This window comes from Nothobranchius furzeri, chromosome 2 (genome assembly GCF_043380555.1).
Source record: "Nothobranchius furzeri strain GRZ-AD chromosome 2, NfurGRZ-RIMD1, whole genome shotgun sequence".
In the NCBI taxonomy this organism is placed as follows: Eukaryota; Metazoa; Chordata; class Actinopteri; order Cyprinodontiformes; family Nothobranchiidae; genus Nothobranchius; species Nothobranchius furzeri.
Genome location: NC_091742.1, coordinates 93,946,858 through 93,971,220, shown reverse-complemented (window position 1 = coordinate 93,971,220; position 24,363 = coordinate 93,946,858). Strand labels below are relative to the sequence as shown.

General features: G+C 43.1%; 1 protein-coding gene across 1 annotated transcript in view; it reads left to right on the top strand.

Moving 5' to 3' along the window:
* Nucleotides 1-24,363, top strand: part of LOC129156791 (zinc finger protein 271-like) — a 41,787-nt gene that overhangs the window by 7,264 nt on the left and 10,160 nt on the right. Inside the window, exon 3 of the mRNA XM_070548194.1 lies at nt 1,124-1,624. Coding sequence (XP_070404295.1) covers nt 1,124-1,624 — 501 coding nt within the window. The remainder of the gene's footprint in view (nt 1-1,123; nt 1,625-24,363) is intronic.

The following is a 24,363-nucleotide window of genomic DNA, read 5'->3' as shown; positions in this document are numbered from 1 at the left end:
TAATTAAGATAAATGTGTTTTTCCTCATTCCCCCTTTCTGTATTGAATGAGAAGGTTAATTAGTAATTCATTTTAAGACATATGTGACATATGGTTAGTTCAGTACGGAGTGCTGGTATATTGGATAATTTTATATTCTGTAAGAGAATTTGCTGTCACTGGAATTGTCTCTTATCTTAATAATTATGTTTACTGTTTCAGACTGTTGTCAATGCTGTTAATGATTACCATCAACCAAGATTAAAGATTTGGATCTACAGCAAAGGATGCATCTAGCCTCTACCGGTATTCTAACAGATACACCATATTGATAGCCACCTCACCTGGAAAGAGCTAGCTTTAACCAAACCCTCCTTTACACCTAGGGAGCACTGAAGAAACGTGAGCAACAGTGAAGCAAGCACAGAGAGATCCGTTACTGTGTGTGTGTGTGTGTGTGTGTGTGCGAGTGTGTGTGTGTGCGTACGTGAATGGGCTGGACGGACTGAGCTCCCGGCTGCAGTTTTGTGTGTAGGGAGGGGCGGGCGCTCTATGTGACTGGCCAATCACAGAGCGTGAAGACAATCAGTTACCCAATGAGGATTTTCCTTCAGCACGATTACAGATATTTACGTGTTTTACTCGTTTCATGCTCGTATTCGTCAAAAATGCTTTATCCGTACAGGATACTCGTCTGAAATGAGTTTCCGGCTCATCCCTAGCTGTAACCACCCTGCCGCCTCCTCCTCCTTGCTGCCTGCCGGCTGTGATCACAAGCAACAACAGAGTAGTTCCCGCTGCTTCTTCGGGACACAGCAAAAAAAAAAAATCAATATAACTTGGGATCTTGTAGGCGTGGCGCTGGGATTTCAGCCGTGGTGGGCCGCCACGGCTACGCCTATGTAAGGGAAACACTGTTTTTTACCTCAGAGAAATCTCAACACCCACACTTTTAAACACTGTGTGTGTGAACGGGTTATTCCAAATGTTTCAGAAACAAGAATACTGACCTTAAAACCAATCAAAACCCGAATAGTGGCTGTGTGTAAACAATGTGAGCCCCCCCCCCCCACACACACAATAATTTTAAGTCAGATGAGAATTTTTTGCTTCAATCCCTGATCTGTGTTTGTGTTTCCTACAGATGTTCCACAGCTGGTGCTGGTTAAAGAAGAAGCTCCTGAAGAACAGAGTGCTGGTGTGGACCAGCAGGACCCAGAACACCTCCACATAAAGGAGGAACAGGAGGAGCTCTGGACCAGTCTGGAGGGAGAGCATCTCTGTTTGAAGGAGGAGACTGAAGCTGTCGGGTTTCCTGTTACTGCTGTTTCTATAAAGAGTGAGGATGATGAAGAGAAACCTCTGGTCTCACAGCTTCATCAGCAGCAAATAGAAGACAGAGATGTTCCAACCAGCAGCTCAGCTGACCAGATGGCAGCAGAAACTGGTGGAGGAGCAGGAACTAGCAGGAACCCAGATCTGAACCCTCATGAACAAACATCTGATCCTTCAGAGACTGAAGTTAGTGGAGATGATGATGATGATGAAGATGATGTGAATCTGGACTCTGAGCTGTCAGACTCTGGGTCTGAACCTGGAGATGAAGATGATGACTGGAATGAGAGCAGGTCTTCTGAGTCAGATGGTAAGTCTGTCAACAAGTTCTTCACAAGTGGTCTCTCCAGAGACACGTGAGGGAGACAAGTCATCCAGCAATAAGGTCTTCAGGCTGTTTGGTTCATAAGAAATGTGTTAGAGTGAAGCAACATGTAGACTCGTGCAGGAAAGTCCAGAAGAAACCTAAATCATTTAGTCATGATGAGTGTGGAGAAAGGTTTCTGCTCAGAGTTTATTTATAATAAAGATAAGACTGTCTGTGGGAGAGAGAGAGAGAGTGTGTGTGTGTGTGTGTGTGTGTGTGTGTGTGTGTGTGTGTGTGTGTGTGTGTGTGTGTGTGTGTGTGTGTGTGTGTGTGTGTGTGTGTGTGTGTGTGTGTGTGTGTGTGTGTGTGTGTGTGTGTGTGTGTGTGTGTGTGTGTGTGTGTGTGCTTTTAGACATAGGATAATACATTCAGTTAATAATAAACATAACATTTCCATAATATAATCCCTCCTGTTTATCCGAATAGGATAACCAAACAAAAAGAAAACAAGAACAAATAAAGTAATCAAAACCTTCAAAACCTCTCGATTCACTGCGCTTCTCTCTCCAGCTCCTCTGAGGCCCTGTCCACACGTAGCCGGGGATCTGCCAAAACGTAGATATTTTTCTACGTTTTGGCCTGTCATCCACACGAAAACTGATCTTTTAAAAACTCCGGCCAAAGTGAAGATCTGCGTTTTCTCCGTTTTGGGTGTCTGCGTGTGGACGGACAAAACCGGAGTTTTAAGGTCCGCAACGTCACTTTCCGCGACAAAAAAATGCTGACATCACGTGTGCGGCCTCTGTTTACACTAGCCGGCATCATGGATGCCCTCAGAGCTGCGCTCGCTTTATCAATTGTCCAAGCACTTTTTGCTTGTTTGTTTTTGCAAGCGGAATTACTGCTCCTTGCGGAAGACCACAGACGAAGGACGAGGTTAAGAACGGGGGAAGTACTGCCGCCTACAGGTCTGGCATATCCTTAACAACGTATTTATCCGGGTACGTGTGGACAGTTTTTTTTTTAAAACGAGGTGGCGTGGATGCAAGTTTTTGGAGGGGCGGATATTCGTTTTCAAAAAACCCCGGCTACGTGTGGACTAGGGCTCAGTTATCGCGTCAGACCCATGCCACAACCCGTGCACGCGCATTGGGTCCACAGCGCGCGTGTGAATGGGACTCGCGAGCGAAAATATACATGGCGAGAGGTCATTTGTGCACTGAGAGGGAGCAAACTGTGTCTGTGAGCGCACAAGGATGTGCACAAGTGACAAACCTGCGTGCGCGCGTTGCCAACGAGCACACGGCAGAGGAAAACGTGCGCGCGCGGCAGCCTCTCTGCGCGCTCGGCAGCCTCTGCGCGCTCGGTTCCTAATTCCGCTCGCTCGGCTGTGAGGAGTTTTGGCACTCTGGAGGCGTGGCCTGTGGCAGATCTTCTCTGTCCTCTGATTGGTTAGTTTACCCCGCACTTTACTCTCTACCTATCGATATAAAAAAATCTGAGATTCAGCAGTTGCTGTCATAGCTCAGCTGGGAGAGCGGGTGACTCTCACTCTGGAGGATCCAGGTTTGAGTCCGGCCAAGGAACATAGAGTTGATATCATATTATTCTTTCCTAATTCCTGTGATATTATTTTACAGTTGTGACCGTTCAACTGTCATTAAACGTCTGAATGTTTGCTGGGCAGTGTTTTAAAAAGTGCACATAAGCTAGATGGTTTTAACCAGGTAAAAATAGACTTGTGGGTGTAGGTATGTTCAAGTTTAAAAAGTTCTTGCCTCATTAATGTATTGTTTATTTTTTTCAGCATTTAATTGACAAATTATCCTTTCAAATAATTAATTGATGAGTTACATAATTGTCCATTTAGAATTGTTGAATGGACTGAGTCAAGTTTTGTGCACTTTATGTATTTCAAAACATGTTTTTTTTATTATGCATATAAATAATTTTAATGTTAATTTATTGAAATATTTCTATTTTTTCATTACCTCACCCTTGTTTTGACAAAAACAAGACCTTGCTGGATAATATCATGGAGAAACTATTTGTTCACAGTACTTGGCTCAGTGAGGATCTGTGTAAAGGAGGAGATGCTCAGAAATCTGTCTGCAGATTGTTACAACCCAGACTGGAAGTGGTGGGCTGTAATAAGAAAGGAGACCAAACAGAGGAGTGGGGGGTTCAACAACTGATTTATTTAACCAAAGTAAGGATTTACTAAAGCAAGTTAGTGAACAGAAAATGGCCATCTCAAGGTTTTACTCGGATGTCCCTCAGCAGGGCTCAGCACTGTTGAAGGTCATCTGAATGAAAGCTTGATATGCAGTTTCTTTATGAAAGTGTGTAAATATACAGTGTGGTTGCCGTACATATGTTGAGGTTCTCAGACATCAGGCTTCTTTGCCCAGGCCTTCACTAGTGGGCTATTTTAAAAGTTGGTAAGGAGAAAAACCACAGCATATAGCTGATTGTTTACAAATGCAAGGAGGGGAATAACAATCAAAATCCTTGTGTTCTTGGACCAGATGAATGGAGCGCTCCACATGCACTCAGAGATGTTATGGCTTCTGTTTCTATAGCTTCACGTGCAGACATTTGAGGTTTGCCAGAAAGAAAAGCTGGCCTGTACACTTTGCAGGGCACAATGTCATCAATGAAGAAACCCCTGTCTACCATGATGACGATCTCTAGTTGTAGCATTTTCAACACACCAGATTCCCAGGTTGGTCGCTGATCGTTCCAGCATACAGTGCTGAGACAAAGGTCACTGGCCTATGTGGCACAATCCAAATGAGCCTCTTCAGAGTGCAGTTGAACTTGAGGAAAATATATGACTCTGGAAGAGAGGGGAATATGGCCATTGACACCTCAGATCAGTGCAGTCAAGAATTACTGGTGTTTGGGTAGTCCTGAACGTGTTGTGATGCCCCCACCGTCTCATTGGGTTTTCATTTGTGTTTAATTGTGTTTTTCTTCTGTTGTAGGCAGCTCGTTAAGCAGCCTTGGAGGCACCTGGGCTCAGGGTGTGGTGCTGCCTACAAAGCCTACTGTTTTTCTGCTTTCACTGGGTCTCTCCTGTGTGGTGGAGAGTCCTCACTGGCCATTTTCTGTTCATTAACTTGCTTTAGTAAATCCTTACTTTGGTTAAATAAATCAGTTGTTGAACCCCCACTCCTCTGTTTGGTCTCCTTTCTTATTACAGCCCACCACTTCCAGTCTGGGTTGTAACAATCTGCAGACAGATTTCTGAGCATCTCCTCCTTTACACAGATCCTCACTGAGCCATGTACTGTGAACAAATAGTTTCTCCGTGATATTATCCAGCAAGGTCTTGTTTTTGTCAAAACAAGGGTGAGGTAATGAAAAAATAGAAATATTTCAATAAATTAACATTAAAATTATTTATATGCATAATAAAAAAAAACATGTTTTGAAATATATATAGTGCACCAAACTTTACTCAGTCCATTCAACAATTCTAAATGGACAATTATGTAACTCATCAATTAATTATTTGAAAGGATAATTTGTCAATTAAATGCTGAAAAAAATAAACAATACATTAATGAGGCAAGAACTTTTTAAACTTGAACATACCTACACCCACAAGTCTATTTTTACCTGGTTAAAACCATCTAGCTTATGTGCACTTTTTAAAACACTGCCCAGCAAACATTCGGACGTTTAATGACAGTTGAACGGTCACAACTGTAAAATAATATCACAGGAATTAGGAAAGAATAATATGACATCAACTCTATGTTACTTGGCCGGACTCAAACCTGGATCCTCCAGAGTGAGAGTCACCCGCTCTCCCAGCTGAGCTATGACAGCAACTGCTGAATCACAGATTTTTTTATATAGATAGGTAGAGAGTAAAGTGCGGGGTAAACTAACCAATCAGAGGACAGGGAAGATCTGCCACAGGCCACGCCTCCAGAGTGCCAAAACTCCTCACAGCCGAGCGAGCGGAATTAGAAACCGAGCGCGCAGAGGCTGCCGAGCGCGCAGAGAGGCTGCCGCGTGCGTACGTTTTCCTCTGCCGTGTGCTCGTTGGCAACGCGCGCACGCAGGTTTGTCACTTGTGCACATCCTTGTGCGCTCACAGACACAGTTTGCTCCCTCTCAGTGCATAAATGACCTCTCGCCATGTATATTTTCGCTCGCGAGTCCCGTTCACACGCGCGGTGTGGACCCAATGCGCGTGCACGGGTTGTGGCACGGGTCTGGCGCCATACTCAGTCTGGCTTTTCAACTCTTTATGCAGACCTCTTAATCAGCTGATGTGCACCAGCTGCCCTGTGGGGAGCAGCAGCAGGCCAAAGGGTTCCAGATAATGGCTCCCTCTGGTGGGGGAATTTAGCTGGATCATGGGGTTCACCTCACAGGATGAACAGAGGGAGATAAACTGATCAGCCCAAATACAGGGGGCTGTAACATGAGTGTGAATTAGACTCATAAAATGTTTAAAAATATATGATGATCCCTAATCATTTTTGTCAGGCATATTTTTTCATTTCTCTGAGCAGAGACTGTCTAAACATCATGGTAGAAAATAATTTGCATTTTGCAAAAAATCATGTTGATGAGTTTATTTTAATTATTCCAACAAGAAGTATGTAAATGCCAGAGCAGGTCACTACAAACCCCACAGACGGGAGGGGGGCATTGTAGTTGTCACCTTTTTCCACACCCCGAGTTTGCAGGTATGTTACCACCAGCGTAATTAGCAGTCTTACTGTATTTACGCTTATCCTTAGCCAGCAGTTTCAGGTAGGATTTAATGTCGCCCGCTCTGGCCCCAGGTAAACATTTGACTATGGTTGCTGGAGTCTCTGCCACGTTTCTGACTATGGAGCTGCCAATTACCAGAGTTGGGTTGTCAATGGGTGCGTCACTGAGTGACCCCAGCAGGGTCTAGAAAAATCCTGTCACAATCTATTTTTATCTGTCAACGTTTACTGCAGTTACGTTAATCACTTCAGACAAAAAGTTGGGTTGGGCATCGTTTGAATTTGAACGATTCCCCTGATTCAATTCCAGTTCCTAACGATTCCTGATTCTTTCAAGGTCAAAAACATTACATTTTTCAAATGAGCCAACTAACCACAGGTCCTACTTGGACTTGAATTTTAATTCTATGAACAATAACATCACCTTTGTTTAGACTAAAACGTTTTCAAAAGAGAAACTAAAGAAAGACCGTCAGTGTGTTTATTTCTGACCATAACTCACAATCTTCTACTCACAACCAATGTGAAGAAGCCTCTAGGATGAGAAGAAAAACGTCTTCAAGATGACCAGAAATGTCCAGCTGTTTTTATATTAAAGCTCAGGATGATCATGTCCAGGATGACAGAGAATCTTCACCTAATGCAGGAAATGTGAGCAGAAGTGGAAGAAATCTAGGTCACGGCCCTCATTTGAAGACATGAGGTCTGCATGGTGTTCCTATCAAATGGCTGTAAAAAAGGCAAAATCCACTTTTTTATCTGATATTATTAGCTCTAATGAGCATAACCTAAGAGTACTATTTTCTACCGTGGATGAGATTTGAAATCCTTCGGGTGCAGGTGGACTTAAAGTCTCCTCGACTACTGCTGAGAGGTTTCTGACATAATTTATAGGCAAAACTGAAACTTTTCAAGCTCAAATTCCCCAGCAATTTAGTTTTATTGATGAAGAAATTTGTTTTGATTCAACTATTTTAAATTCTTTTGACTCTGTATCCCCAGATATGTTGGATGAAATTGTTGGAAGGATGAAACCATCCAGCTCTGCACTCGACATCATTCCATCCTCTATTGTTAAAAATGTTTGGCCAGCTATTTCAAATATGGTTCATAATGTAATCAACTCTAGTCTGCAGTGTGGGCAAGTTCCAAAGAGTCTGAAGGGAGCTGTAATCAAACCCCTTCTAAGGCTGGGCGATTAATTGAATTTTAATCTCAATTACGATATGGATTTTTAACGATCATGAAAAGAAAAAATCCTGATTTTTTTGTTCCGTTCATTTGTTTCCCCCGTGCTGCTTTGTGTGTAGACACTCTCTCACACTAGCCACGTTGTGTGAGGCACAACATAACACAGTGCTGGAAGCCCGGGAGACTCTCTGTCAGACTGCTCTCCCCACAGCCACCCCCATGTGTGCTCGTCTTCAGCAGCGGTGCTAAAGTTTCAAGCAAGGCTAGTGTGTTAGCAGTCACGCAGAAAAGATGAGGGGGAGATAATGGCTGAAGAAAGACAACCGCTGGTGGAGAGAAAAGGAAAAATCGCTTCTGTGGTGTGGAAACACTTCCGGTTCGAGGAAGCAGATGTGTGTCAGCAAACAATAATATGTAAATATTGCCTTGCTTGCGCCACAAAGAAACATGATAAATCTTTTTAACCACTTAAAGTCATCAAACAAAGTGATATACGATCAGGCAATGAAAGAACAAATACAAGGAGTGCAGAATTATTAGGCAAATGAGTATTTTGTCCACATCATCCTCTTCATGCATGTTGTCTTACACCAAGCTGTATAGGCTCAAAGCCTATTACCAATTAAGCATATTAGGTGATGTGCATCTCTGTAATGAGAAGGGGTGTGGTCTAATGACATCAACACCCTATATCAGGTGTGCATAATTATTAGGCAGCTTCCTTTCCTTTGGCAAAATGGGTCAAAAGAAGGACTTGACAGGCTCGGAAAAGTCAAAAATAGTGAGATATCTTGCAGAGGGATGCAGCAGTCTTAAAATAGCAAAGCTTCTGAAGCGTGATCATCGAACAATCAAGCGTTTCATTCAAAATAGTCAAAAGGGTCACAAGAAGCGTGTGGACAAACCAAGGCGCAAAATAACTGCCCATGAACTGAGAAAAGTCAAGCGTGCAGCTGCCAAGATGCCACTTGCCACCAGTTTGGCCATATTTCAGAGCTGCAAGATCATTGGAGTGCCCAAAAGCACAAGGTGTGCAATACTCAGAGACATGGCCAAGGTAAGAAAGGCTGAAAGACGACCACCACTGAACAAGACACACAAGCTGAAACATCAAGACTGGGCCAAGAAATATCTGAAGACTGATTTTATTATTTTTTCACCGTGTCCTGTCTGGCTGTGAAGCAAGCAGAATTGATGTCTGAATGCTGGTAAAAAGCCTTACAGATTTACTCTCAGGTGGAGCATTAAAGCATCTGCTTTTAATGTCACGCCTGATACTTAAAACTTTATTGTTATTGTTTTTGAATGCTTGTAATTCTGACCAGACACGGAGACAGAGGTGAAAGAGAAAGGAAAAGAAAAGGTGGGGAGAGAGAGAGAGAGAGGGGGGGGGGGGTGTTCCACAAAAATAAACAATGAACAAGAGTCTGCCTCTAGACCCGCAGAAAAAGACAAAAAAAAGCAAAAGGGCAAAAAAAAAGGGACAACAACATTACAACAAGATCAATCTATCACTGCGTCAACTTGATGAGGAAATATATAATCAACATTGCTTAACTGAAGAATCACGATGATAGATCACAATGCATTAAGTGCCCACCATAGTCTTAAGACCTGTGTTGAACGTGCCCAAGCCCATACTTTTGAGAGCACCATGTGAGCACCTGTGTGTGTACACGCGCTTGTTTATGTAAGGTTTCTCTATAGGAGCGTCCAACAGAGAGTGTGAGGGACCACAGATCCGCCCCCCAAAGATGCGCAGGAGACGGGGGAGCTCCAAGTCTCAGAGATCCAGGCGCTGCCCCAGAACACAGGAACCCCAAGGAGACTGCAACCAGAAAGGCCCCCGCCCCCCTCGAGCGGCACAGAGGTTCGCCCCGGGGGGCCACAACCAGCAGCCGGCAGAGTCCCATTAGACATCATCGGCAAGCCCTCAGGCCAGCCCGCAGCCTCCCACCCCCTAGCCGGCCGAGCCCGGGACTCAGCGACCGGGGACCCAGGGGCTACCACCCCCGCCGGGGACCCAGCAGAGCCCAGGGACCCAGACCCCACCAGGCAGCCACCGGGATCTATCAGGCAGATGCCAAAATCTTAAACCCCCAGACCCGGTTGCCACGATCGCTCAGGCAGACCAAGGCACAACCCCTCACACCAGGTGTGGCAGGGGGAGGGGGGACGAAGATCTATATCATCAAAAGAAGTTCCAGGAGAGGGGAGGAGTCAAAGGCCCCACCTGACATAAACAGTCATACACAAACACAGTCACACACTCCCTCCCTCATGCTCACACATACACATACAACCAAAGACTTACAAAAATGCACGCCGGACACCCACTCATGCTCCCCATACACACCCTATTCACTCTGGTCCCGGTACTGCTGCACATTGGGTACAACATCACTGGTAACCAGAGTTTGACCCTTTCTGCTGGGGTACTGATGAGCAGGCCCCAACGCTCAGCACAGCAATCTACCACCCCAGACCCCAACCAGACGGCCAGATCTCCCTCCTAGCCTCCAGCCCCAGGAAGCCTAGCAACAACAGAGGTGGCTAAGACCCCTAGTCTCCCTCCGTCTGTTCCAATATAGTGTTGTGTGATCATGAGGTGTATTCCATGGCTGTGGTGAGCGGGCAGTGCGGGCATCATCCGGCCTATGCCAGCTGATGCCACCGCACCACCCCACTTACACCCTCAGCCCTCGGTTTCGAAGTGCGGTTTAAAATTGGAAGTGGGCACCGGCACCCGGGAGGAGGCTGAGATATCCCCCTGCCAAATGCCGTTGAATGTGCTCACTCCCAAGGCCCTAAGTGTGTGTTTGTGTGGAATGTCGTCAGTGGAAGTGTATAAGGTGCAAATAAAATTGGGGGGCAGGTTGCCACAGGAATGCGGAAATGGGGTCCATACCCGCACTCCCTGACTTGCCCACCCCCCAAGGTCCTATGTGTATATTTGTGTGATGATGTGAGGGAGCAGGAGGAGAGAAATATGCAGGGATGGGGAGGAATGGCTGGTTGGGCTTAGCCCTCCAGGGAGCCAGCTCCCCTACTGGCCCCAATAGGCACCTTTGTTGTCAAACTGGCACCCAGGGCATGGAGACCCCAGCCCATCCTGCCAGGGCCCAAAGCAGCAGCATTACAGAGCCTCACGGAGTCCGAGGGCACCAACCCAGCCCCACCCCAGCAGAATATCTATGCCCATCCCTGCATTTGCACAACTTCCAGAATATATAAGACATGGGACATCCAGGTAAGGTTGGGTCCTCCCCCTCCTGGACCTCCCCCTCCCCTGTGATGGAACGGCAGAGGAGCCAAGGTCTACCTGAGGCCTCCGAACCCAGGCCAGGCACTGCTGCGTGTTCCTGCCTTCTTCCCTGCAGCATACATGTCAGGACCCGACCCCCAAGGCCCCGCCCAGATCCCCACACGGGGCCGGCCACCCTAAAACCCCAGGCCCCCACCCAGACCCGCCCAGGGGCAATGCAGCTGCCAGGCAGTGACCCATGGCTGCCGCCAAGATCCCCAAGGGGCCCCACTCACAACCGCCAGTAGTCCACCCCCCGAGGCAACCCAAGCACCTCCAGAGGGGGGCAACGGCCCTCCAGTCCCAGACACCCCCAGTGAACCCACCTCCAGGGAACATCCGGATACTCCAAACTCAGTGCCCCCCCCCCCACACACACACACACACACACACACACACACACACACACCACACCATCCTGCAGGACAACATCAACGGCCCCCCACCCTCGCTATGTGATGGAAGCGATCAAAGGAGCCCAGAGAGATTGATCTGAAGTGGAAGCAGAGGCTATATCAAGTGTAATATGATCTAACAAAAGATTTCTATACTGGTTAATGCAGAGAGTTTCTCTATTTTTCCAATTCAAGAGGATAGTTTTCTTAGCGATGCATATGGCAGTCAGAACCACGTGAACCACAGATGTTTCAATCGGGACATCGTCCAGGTTTCCCAGTAAACAAAGAGAGGGGGTGGTTGGGATATGACATTTCAGAGACTTTGACAGGTCTTCACACACTCTACCCCAAAATTCCTGGACAGGTGGACAGGACCACAGTACATGAATGTAATTGTCAGGAACGTTGTTTGTGCAGTGTGTACAGGTGTCAGATGACACAAACCCCATCTTGAACATCCGATGACCTGTATAGTGTACTTTGTGTAAAATTTTGTACTGAATTAATTGTAAGTTGGAGTGTCTGATAATTTTAAAAGTTTTTAAACAAGTTTGGGACCAGAAGTTCTGGTCAAAGCTGATTGATAGATCCACCTCCCATTTTCCAATAGGGATTACTATTCTATCGTCTATTTTGGACAGTGTCATATATACTTTAGACAGTAGTTTGGGGGGTTTGAGATTATAGAAGTCTAATACCCTTGGTGGTATTTGTAATTCTATTTTATTGAGCTTAAATTTTTTGTTTGACTACAGATTTAATTTGGTGATATTCTCAAAAGCTATTCTTATCTATTCCAAATTGGGAGACTAGTCTATTAAATGGGATGAAGTCCAATCCTTCATATATGTGTTCCAGGTATAGGATTCCTTTGTTTTTCCAGTCCGGAAGGTTCAGCATTTTATTATTTTGCAAAATATCAGGATTATTCCAGATAGGTGTGCGTCTGCATGATACTAGTGAAGACTCTGTCATTTTAAGATACTCCCACCATGCTGTCAGAGAGGTGCTGATACTAATACTTTTGAAGCCTTCATGTTTCCTTATGCTTGAGCTAATAAATAGTAAGTCTGAAAGCTCTATCGTATTGCAAAGTGTCTGTTCTATATCTAACCAGGACTCATCTAGTGGGTTATCTTGCAACCATCTTGGTATATATTGCAGCCTGTTGGCTAAGAAATAATAATAAAAGTTGGGTAAATCCAGTCCTCCTCTGTCTTTGGTCTTCTGAAGTGTTTTAAAGCTAATTCGTGGAGGTTTATCCTGCCAAAGGAATTTGGTAATTGAGGAGTCCAGAGATTTAAACCAGTCAGCTGGTGGTTTGTTTGGGATCATCGAGAATAAGTAATTTATTCTGGGTAAGACCATAATTTTAATTGTAGCAACTCTCCCCATGAGTTATACTGGTAAGGATTTCCATGTTGCAAGATCATCTTCCACTTTCTTTAAAAGTGGGATGTAGTTTAGTTTGGTTAGATCTGCTAACTTGGGAGAGACATTAATTCCCAGGTATGTGATGTTCCCTGACTCCAATTGTGTATTAAGTAAATTGACAAAAGAGAAATTAATTGGTAGAACTGTGGATTTTAAACAGTTTATAGAGTAATCTGAAACTTGTGAAAAAGAGTTTATCAGTTCTATTGAATGAGAGAGAGACGATTGAGAATTCCGGAGAAAGAGTAAAACATCATCTGCATAAAGACTTATCTTATGTTCTATTTTCTCACACTTTATCCCTTTAATACACATTGTTTGCCTAATTGCTGCCGCTAGTGGTTCGATAAAGATAGCGAACAGTGAGGGGGAGAGTGGGCATCCCTGCCTGGTCCCCCTCTGAAGGCAGAAGCTAGCTCAAGACTAAGACCAAGGTAAGGAAGGCTGAAAGACGACCACCACTAAACAAGACACACAAGCTGAAAAGTCAAGACTGGGCCAAGAAATATCTCAAGACTGATTTTTCTAAGGTTTTATTGACTGATGAAATGAGAGTGAGTCTTGATTGGCCAGATGGATAGGCCCGTGGCTGGATTGGTAAAGGGCAGAGAGCTCCAGTCCGACTCAGACGCCAGCAAGGTGGAGGTGGAGTACTGGTTTGGGCTGGTATCATCAAAGATGAGCTTGTAGGGCCTTTTCGGGGTGAGGATGGAGTCAAGCTCAACTCCCAGTGCTACTGCCAGTTTCTGGAAGACGCCTTCTTCAAGCAGTGGTACAGGAAGAAGTCTTCAAGAAAAACATGATTTTCATGCAGGACAATGCTCCATCACACGCATCCAAGTACTCCACAGCGTGGCTGGCAAGAAAGGGTATAAAAGAAGAAAAACTAATGACATGGCCTCCTTGTTCACCTGATTTGAACCCCATTGAGAACCTATGGTCCATCATCAAATGTGAGATTTACAAAGAGGGAAAACAGTACAACTCTCTGAACAGTGTCTGGGAGGCTGTGGTTGCTAATGTGGGATACTTGTCGAGACTTTAGATAAAAGGTACGACTTGCCATCTCGAAATCATTTCAGTCGAGTGTGTATTCCTGCTCTTTATGATGAGTGTCGCCAGGGCGTTCTAAAGGACCTTGCTAATGTTAAATATTTCGCCACCACTACCGACCTGTGGTCAAGCCAAACAATGGAACCATATATGAGCCTCACGGTTCATTTTATAGATGCCGATTTCAACATGGAAACTAGATGTCTACAGACATCTTATTTCCCAGAGGATCACACAGGGCAGAACATCGCTGCTGGACTGAGACATGCCATAGCTACTTGGAACCTAGATGAGGGGAAACTCATCTGCATGACCACAGACAACACCCGCAACGTAACACTGGCTGCTCAACTCAATGGCTGGATGAGGCTTCAGTGCTTCTGACACAGACTCCATTTGGCCATAGGTAAGCTGGATATGATTTACGGATGTAATTATTAGAATTGAATGACAAAAATTACCATACAGTGTTTGCAACCTCAGGCTATGCATGTCTAAAAAAACCTTTATGAAAATGCAGAGGCCATCACATTTTTATTGTTTAATTGTTTACAGTCATTACCTACCTTTTTTTTATTTTTCCCACATAAGTTTGATATTTGAGATTTTGATTCATGAGTGATATAACTTGCTTTGACATTTATTCATTCTTTAACTAAAGGCCAGTAGTTAAGTAGGTGGCAAAGTGTTCTTTATATTTATTCTGTAAATTTTTATACAGTGTATTTTTGTACTTTTCAGTAGAACTTTGTATCTCAAGACAAAGTTACTGTTTGTTTAGTAATTTATTTATTCAAAATGAATCCGTTATGAATTAATTATATGAATGAATACGTAATCTGAAAGATATTCTTTCTCTCTCACACACACAAATGACAGTCCTATCTGTGGATTGGATTATGTATATACATTATAACAAATAAATTAAAATTAATATCTTAACAGAATGTTCTTTTTTTCCCAATCACAGAGAGAGCCATGAAAGATGCTAGGATTGATTGGGCAATTGGGGTCTGCAAGAAGGTGTTCAGCACCTTCTCCTACAGTTGGAAAAAGAAGAAGGAGCTGGCCAAGGCGCAGAAGGCCCTGAGTCTGCCTGAACACTCACTAAAGACTGAGTGTCCAACAAGATGGGGTTCGAGTCATGCAATGGTTTCCAGAGTCCTCGAGCAGCAGAAGGCTATTGCCCAGGTCCTCTCTCAAGACAGGGGAGCCCGGCACTTCATCCCCACATGGCAGGACATTGATGTCCTTGAGCAAGACCCTGGGCCCTCTGGTTGATTTCACCGATGCTCTTTCTGGTGAAAAATATGTGAGTGTGTCCTTGGTGAAACCAACACTACATCTCTTCAATAACTCAATCCTGGCAGACCAAAATGATGACAAAGATCTTTCCAAATCAATCAAGAAAAAAATTCTGGACTACCTAAATGAAAAATACAATGACCCACCAACCCAGGATCTGCTAGACATTGCCACTGCCCTAGTAAAATCATAATTTAATGTGAAGCTTTAATGTTAAAATCATAGTTGTACTACACAGACAAAACATGTTTTTTTTCTTTCACACTCTGACCTCTAATTTTTCCCTTAAAGGAGACTCCAGTGATGCAGATGCCTGCTGAATCTGATGACACAGAAGAAGCAAAGAAGAAGAGGAGGAAGAAGGGCCTCAGCAGTTTCTTCAAGGTCCCTGAGGGCACTTCTCCAGATGGTGCGGTGCCTGCTTTGCATCCAGATGAGGCCATAGCCTTAGAGCCATAGGCCTACCTCCAGGCAGCGACTCTTGACACTGAGGAAGACCCCCTGGAGTGGTGGAAGCAATCCCCGAAATTCTTTCCAAAGTTGTCCCTCCTTGCGAAGAAATATCTTTGCATCCCAGCCACAAGTGACTCTTTGGAACGGGTCTTCAGCACAGGTGGCAATATTGTCACCCGTCTGCGTGCATCTCTGACGCCAGATCATGTCAATAGGCTTGTCTTTCTGGCTAAAAACCTTACATTAAGAAAGAGTGTAAAAGTAAAGGACTTGAGCATGCACATTTGTTTTCTATTTTAGTTTTTAAAGATCAGTAGTTTAAGTCGTGGAATTAATTTCATGGCTAAATGTTCTTTATATTTATTCTATTTTCATACACTGTACTTTTCAGTTGTTGAACTTTATATTTTATATTTCAAGACAAAGTTACTATTTGAGTCATTTTTTATGTATACAGTATTGTTTACAATCAGTGGTGCCCTACTGGATTTTTTTTTCAGGTACCACACACTAAGATTTACATACCTCAAAATAACGTGTGATGTTTTACCTTGATTCATGAAGGATGATTTAAAATAAATAGCTTTTACATTTCATTTTTTTTACCATTGAAAGTAGTTTCAGTAGGTTGTGGAAGTTCATGGCAAAATGTTCTTTATGTTCTTTATATATATATTCTATTTTAATACAGTGTGTTTTTGTACATTTCGGTTGTTGTTGCACTTTACACAAAGTTACACTTTTAGTTTGGGAGAATTAAAAGTCAGTTTTCCTAAATGTCTGTAAAGCTACAGATGATAAATGTAAAAAAGTCAATGTTATGTTCAATAAATGACTTTAATCAAAGTTACTGAATAATTGTGTTAAATAATCGAGATATCAATTTCATTCAAAATAATCGTGATTATCATTTTTGCCATAATCGTGCAGCCCTTAAGAAACCCGGTCTTAATGTCTCTGTATTATCCAATCATCGACCTATTTCTACGCAGCTATTTCTTTCTAAGGTTCTTGAGAAAGTTGTTTTTAAGCTGTTTTCAGACCATTTAGATAACAAATTTAAGAAGTTTTTCAACCAGCTTTTAGAACAAAGCATAGTACTGAAACTGCGCTTGTGAGAGTGTTCAATGATATTTACCAATATACTGATGTGGGTGACAGTCGTTTTATTACTCTTAGATCTGACCGCTGCTTTTGATACTCTTGATCATGTTATACTTCTCAATCGACTGGAGAATTTTTTTGGTCTCTGGTTCAGCGCTCTTCTGGATGAGTTCATACCTGGCTGACAGGTATGTGACTGTTAAGATTGGCATCTTCTTCTCAAGGTATGCTCCCCTGAAATATGGGGTCCCACTGAGCTCTGTAGTAGGTCCTCTGCTTTCATTTTATGTTTTCTCCCTCTTGGGGCCATCTTTAGGAACTATAAGCTTGACTTCCATCTTTATGCTGATGACTGTCAGGTCTATGCTCCTGTTAAAGCTAAGGATTTAGATCTGAGTTGTCTTTGTGAGGTTAATAATTGTGGATGGGTTGTAATTTTCTCCAGATTATTGAGTCTAAGACTGACTTTATTATGTTTGCACCAAGTGGTGCTCCTGTAGTTACTCAGTCTCATATGATGCAAAGGATGTTGTGTCTAATTTGGGTGTTAAGAATGATTCTCAGCTTACATTTGATGTTCAAGTCAATAATGTGGTTCAAGTATGCTTTTTTCACCTAAAGAACGTTGGTTACGTATTGTAACCCCAGATTCTGAGTGTAGTCGCAGCCCTTAAGATAGCTGCTATTGGAGCTAACCAGTTAGTTATTATTAGATATTTATTATTATAATGCATTTAATGCATTTTGTTTAGACTACTGCAATAGTCTTTACTTGGGTGTTGATCATGGATGTATTGCTAGGCTGCAGCTAGTTCAAAATGCTGCAACCCGTCTTTAGACTGGCACTGGTCGATTTGATCATATCACTCCAGTTGTTGCCTCTCTGCCTTGGATCCCAGTTCAGTTCTGTGTTCAATTTAAGATTTTGGTTCTGGCCTACAAATGTGTAAATGGCCTTGCTCCTAGCTCTTTATCTGGAATTCTAGTGCCATACGTCTCATCTTGTGGATTAAGGTCAGCTGACCTAGTGAGCAGAACTAACTATCATCACAAGCTGCTGATCTAGCAGCATGATGCTCATTATTATTTTATGGGTTACAGACGAGCGTTGATGCTCTGTGTTTTTATTTCTGCAGCGAGCCTTACAATCTCACCTCTTTCCACCACAGTTTCTTCTTAAAACACGTATTACATTTACTGTTTTTGACGCATTTTAACGAGCTTCCTCCGCACCATGATTTCATTATAGGATACAAACTTTACAGCACTCTCACAGAGTAAACGTTCGTTAGATATGTTTGTTTACATTTTTGCCCCGCTACAGTGTTAGGGAAAGGAAGGGAGGGGCTGACGCAATGCTGCTTTCAGAGTATCTCTAGGCTCCACAGTAGCAGCGACGGACGGCTGGTTTGACCGGCTCTGAGAGGCGTTAATCAGAATTTGCAAATAGCGTTTTTTTCCTTCTACCAATCGCATAGTGATGTCTGGACTTAAAAGCAACTCATTAGATTCATAGTTATTTGTTGAAGTATTGCATTACCATAAATAGTAATGTGTTTACCAACATTGGTTATGTATATTACTGATTGCAAAAACACCCGTAGGTATTTTGTCTTGTCTTTTTACTGAATATTTATCTTTTATATATTTCTGCTTGGTTCACTGCAGTTTTAAGGAAGAGAGAAGAGTCGGATGAGAAACCTCTGCTCTTACATTTCCACAACCATCAAATGAAAGACGGAGGTGTCCCAACCAGCAGCTTGGCTGGGCAGATGGCAGCAAAAGTTTGTGGAGGAGCAGAAACTAGCAAGAACCTAAATCTGGACCCTAATGAAAAGACATCCGATTCTTCAGAGATTGAAGTTAGCGGAGAAGATGATGTGAATCTAGACTCTGAGCTTTCAGACTGTGGGCCCAAAACTGGAAACGGAGACCGTGGCTGTAATGAGAGCAAGTCTTCGGAGTCAGATATAAAGACCGTCAACAAATCATTTAGCTGCCCTGTGTGTGGTATACGGTTCCTCCACCAGTGGTCTCTTCAGGAACATGTGAGAGTGACAAGTCATTCAGCAGTAAAGTCGTCAGAGTGTTCAGTTAATACAAAATGTGTGAAAGAGAAGCAACATGGAGGCTCATGTAGAAAAGTCCAGAAAGAACCAAAATCATTTAGTTGTGATGACTGTGGGAAAAGATTTAGCCAAAAGTCCAAATTAACCCGTCATATGAAAGGCCACACCGGGGAGAAGCCTTTTGCCTGTGTGCTCTGTGGATACAGATGTACAAGAAAGGCAAGTTTAAACACACACATGAGAGTCCACACAGGAGAGAAGCCTTTTGCCTGTGAGCTCTGTGGATACAGATGTACCCAAAAATCTGATTTAAACACACACATGAAAGGCCACACAGGAGAGAAGCCTTTTGCCTGTGAGCTCTGTGGATATAGATGTACCCAAAAGGCACGTTTAAACACACACATGAGAGTGCACACAGGAGAGAAGCCTTTTGCCTGTGAGCGCTGTGGACAAAGATTTAGCCGTAAAGATAGTTTAAACACACACATGAGAGTGCACACAGGAGATAAGCCTTTTGCCTGCGAGCTCTGTGGATACAGATGTACCCAAAAGGCAAGTTTAAACACACACATGAAATTCCACACAGGAGATAAGCCTTTTGCCTGTGAGCTCTGTGGATACAGATGTGCCCAAAAGGCAAGTTTAAACAAACACATGAGAGTCCACACAGGAGAGAAGCCCTTTGCCTGTGAGCTCTGTGGATACAGATGTGCCCAAAAGGCAAGTTTAAACAAACACATGAGAGTCCACACAGGAGGTAAGCCTTTTGCCTGTGAGCTCTGTAGATACAGATGTACCCACAAGTCACATTTAAACACACACATGAGAGTCCACACAGGAGAGAAGCATTTTGCCTGTGAGCTCTGTGGATACAGATGTACCAAAAAGTCACATTTTAACACACACATTAGAGTCCACACAGGAGAGAAGCCTTTTGCATGTGAGCTCTGTGGATACAGATGTACCCAAAAGTCACATTTAAACACACACATGAAAGTCCACACAGGAGAGAAGCCTTTGCCTGTGAGTTGCGTGGACAAAGATTTAGCCGAAAGACAAATTTAAAGAGACATACGAGCATCCACAAAAGGCTTGAGGGATTTATTTAACAACAGTACTTCCAAATATACTTATTAGACTATTTAGTTTTTTTACAACCTTAATGTTAGTCTTGTACCTCTGCTCAACTATCGTTAATCAAGTCCGTACTCGGCCCTTGAGCCACCTCTCCTTTTGATTTTCTTTTTCAAATCTCCTTTGTTTTTTAAACTCAGACCTTAACCAAACATTTGAGATGTTCATTCATGAATTCTGAAAAATATTACTTAAAGATTAAGAAAAACTGTTATACCCTCCTGTATTTAAGAAACAGACAAGATAACAGACACATGATGGTTGTAGTACATAACCCAATGCAATTTAAAGCTGTTAGATACCGGTGGCGTCTGCTTTAAACAATTTATCTGTATATAAAATAATAGCATACAATGTTGTAATAACTACAGCTTAAAAATAATGTGTCTTTATTCATTTGGAGCCCCTAAAAAGAAATCCCATCTTAAAGGCTGTGTAGAGACAGCTGGGTCTGTTGTCAAGAAGTCATAAATTACAAGGCGGCTCTGTGGAGACTCCATTCTCCTACAATAGCATTTTGCTATTCTAAGCAGGCTTAGGAATGTGCCTGCACCAGAGTTTTTAGAGATGCTGTTGCAGGGTTATAAGCAGTGGACAGATGCCAGAAAGACAGAACCACTTCTGGGCTGCATGGTTCTCCACCGGTGTACCGATGGTTGTATTAACATGGACTAGATTGTAATAAACCGGTTATCTTTTTTAACTCAAACTTTGCCATGATTGAGTCATAGCACTCCAAGAAACAGCTCAGCATGAAAATTAACCACATTCCCTTTATTTCTGATGGCACAACTAATCACTGCTGGTGGACGATTAATCACAGACACTTAGCACTTCTTCATGCGTTCTGTATTCAGTGTGAACGAGGCTTCACGCCCTCTCTCAGTAGGGCAGCATTGTGCAGTTGTCCTGTTGTGATTTTTTTCATGTAGTTGTGGTTTAGGAATTTTGTTGCCATTATCACTGATAAAAGCTGTGGGTTTATTCATTTGTGAATTCATGAAGCAATACAGATCACAGTCCAATGTTTTTGTTTTGTTTTGATTTTTAAGTAAGTTTCAGCAAATGCTGTCGAATCACTGAACACCATCATCTGGGAAGTGAAATATGAACTGTTTCCAAGTACCGCTGTAATGTGCTTGCATACCACTAGGCAGAAGAAAAAATATTTGTATATAGCGTCTCTCAAGAAAAGCTCACAAGGTGCTTTATAAGAACGACAAAACTGGAAAAAAACGAACAAAGACCATAATAAAAATATAAAAAAAGGGAAATTTTTAGACTAAAAATGAATCCTGTTGTGAGAAAAAAGCTACTGAGGAAGAATCATGAACAATGTGTGTTTAGATGGTAAATGACAGAGTTCAGAGCGGTTCTGGTTCAGTCCGCTGTTGGATCATCAACACTTGACAGGAGACACGATCGTCTTTTATACAGAAGGTCTCATGTCTTCATCTGTCTAGGGCTGTTATGATGGTTTAATTTTTGAATTATTTGAACATTAAAGGTTCTCTGCAGACCTGTTAGAGTGTCCTCCATCATTCAGGTGTTATGAGTGTGTTCTGTTCTTCTGGGTAAAGCAGCTGTTACAGGATGGTGGACATTTCTTTCAATCTTTGATTTTAGTAATTTTTATTTTCTGTCCTGTTTAGTTTAATGAGACGTCGTTGTTTCACTAAGATTAAAGTACACTTTGCTACAGCAATGATCTTTATGTTTCATTATTTGTTTATGTGGTGTTGAGGGCATTCGTTTTGGTGGCCAGAGGATTGGATCTCTGCTTTTTGCAGATGATGTGGTCCTATTGGCTTCATCAGAACAAGATCTCCAGCTTTTGCTGGAGCGGTTCGCAGCCGAGTGTGAAGCAGCTGGGATGAGAATCAGCTCCTCTAAATCTGAGACCATGGTCTTAAATCAGAAAAGGGTAGAATGCCTTCTCCAGGTCACGGACGAGGTCCTGCCTCAAGTGGGGGAGTTCAAGTATCTCAAGGTCTTGTTCACGAGTGAGGGAAAGATGGAGCGTGAGTTCAATGGGTGGATTGGTGCTGCATCTGCAGTGATGCAGGCGTTGTACCGATCTGTCGTGGTGAAGAGAGCTGAGTCGGAAGGCAAAGCTCTCGATTTACCAATCGATCTACGTTCCTACCCTCACCTATGGTCACGGGCTTTGGGCCGAGATCTCTGACGCAAGCAGCTGGAATGAGTTTTCTCCGCAGGGTGGCTGGGCTTTCGCTTAGAGATGGGGTGAGAAGCTCTGTCACCCGACAGGGGCTCGGAGTAGATCTGCTCCTCCACATCAAGACGAGCCAGTTGAGGTGGCTCGAGCATCTGATTAGGATAGAAAATGGATGGAAGGATATTTGTTTCTTATTGTAATAAAACTTAATTTGCTGACTGAATCCAGGACTGTTTTCTCTAAGTTTCTAATAAAATCCCACAACACTACACACGGCTCCATCAGCTGTCCTTTCATCTGGTGGTGGGGACGTCCAGAAGCAGCTGAGAGGCTGACCTCAGCATTCTGACTGGATCGTGTTGCTGCAGCTAACCAGACACATTTCTTAAAACCTCCTGAACTGAATGATGAAACGAACAGGAAGCCAGTGTAGAGAGGCCATGCAGATGTGATGTGGTGGTGCCGTCTCCTACCTGTCTTCATGTGAGCTGCTGCATTCTGTGCTGAAACTGATGATTTCAGATGTTGATAAAAGCTTCTCTGACACACCTGGAGAATGAAGACTTGAGCTTGGTCACATGACCCATCTGGCTCCATGTCATCTATATGTAATCCATACTATCTAGATGTAACTAGAGGCTGATTCATGTGTTCACACACAACTGTTGGGGAAACATTTGCTGTCAGCCTTTCCCAAGGTGGCCCAGCTCCAGATGTTCTTAGAGTGGTGGTGCTACAGCTTCTTCTGCAGTGGAGATGTGGTCTTAAACGCTCTGAGCAAGGATGAGATGGCACATCTGGTCTCTTCCTACTAACCATCAGGGGGCGCTTGTCCAGCTCTGCTAGGCAGACATTGGTTTCAACACTTGTGGCTTCATTCTTTTGATTCTGAAAACTTAGGTAGATGCAGAGTCTGTGATGCTGTTAGCTGAGGACCGTCAGCTGTGGAGGCACCATCCACATCAAGCAAGCGCTTTGTGTGCTCACAAAGAAATGATACCAAGTTTTTGTGCAGCTTTCGTTTGAATGGAGACTGAAAATCAACTCAAGTCCAGAAAAACATGAAAGTTCCAGAATGACTTGTAGTCGGTCAGATGATTTCCTCATCAGGTTGCAGCTTTCACATCATTTCTTGTTTATTCTTGATCTTCAGTCTCTCCCAGTTCAGATCAGAACCCATCAAATGTCAAATCAATCAAATTTTATTCATATAGCGCCTTCCACCAACCTTGCTGGGCCCCAAGGCGCTGAACATGACAGAATAAAATCACAAAAGAGCAATAATGATAATAAAAACAACATTAAAACAAATAGATAAAAAGGTCATAACACAAGCAATTAAGATAAAAACCCATCACAGAAAACCAGACGATAAAAACGAGTCTTCTCTTAAAAACCTGCAGCGATGGTGACGGTCGAATAATGAGTGGCAGCTCATTCCAGAGAGACAGACGTGTGTTTCTCTGTAAGTGGGTCACTCTGAACATCAGAGCCTGATTTCTTCTATCGTAGATTATGTTAGATGTTTGTAGCAATTAAAACATTAATTATGACCAATAAGATGTGATATTCCATACAAATATGAAATATCAATCTGATCTTTGAACGTTTAATCAGAATATTCTAGGGTTCTGTGCTTATTCAGGGACCATAAACACACTTCGTATTAATTCATACAGAGTCAGTATATACAGTGGGGCAAAAAAGTATTTAGTCAGCCACCGATTGTGCAAGTTCTCCCACTTAAAATGATGACAGAGGTCAGTAATTTACATCATAGGTAAACTTCAACTGTGAGAGACAGAATGTGAAAAAAAATCCATGAATTCACATCGCTGGATTTTTAAAGAATTTATTTGTAAATCAGAGTGGAAAATAAGTATTTGGTCACTTCAAACAAGGAAAATCTCTGGCTCTCACAAACCTGTAACGTCTTCTTTAAGAAGCTTTTCTGTCCTCCACTCATTACCTGTAATAATGGCACCTGTTTGAACTCATTATCTGTATAAAAGACACCTGTCCACCGCCTCAAACAGTCAGACTCCAAACTCCACTATGGCCAAGACCAAAGAGCTTTTGAAGGACACCAGGAAAAGAATTGTAGACCTGCACCAGACTGGGAAGAGTGGATCTACAATAGGCAAGCAGCTTGGTGTGAAAAAATCAACTGTGGGAGCAATTATCAGAAAATGGAAGACATACAAGACCACTGATAATCTCCCTCGATCTGGGGCTCCACGCAAGATCTCATGCCGTGGGGTCAAAATGATCATGAGAACGGTGAGCAAGAATCCCAGAACCACACGGGGGGACCTGGTGAATGACCTGCAGAGAGCTGGGACCACAGTAACAAAGGTCACCATCAGTAACACACTACAACGG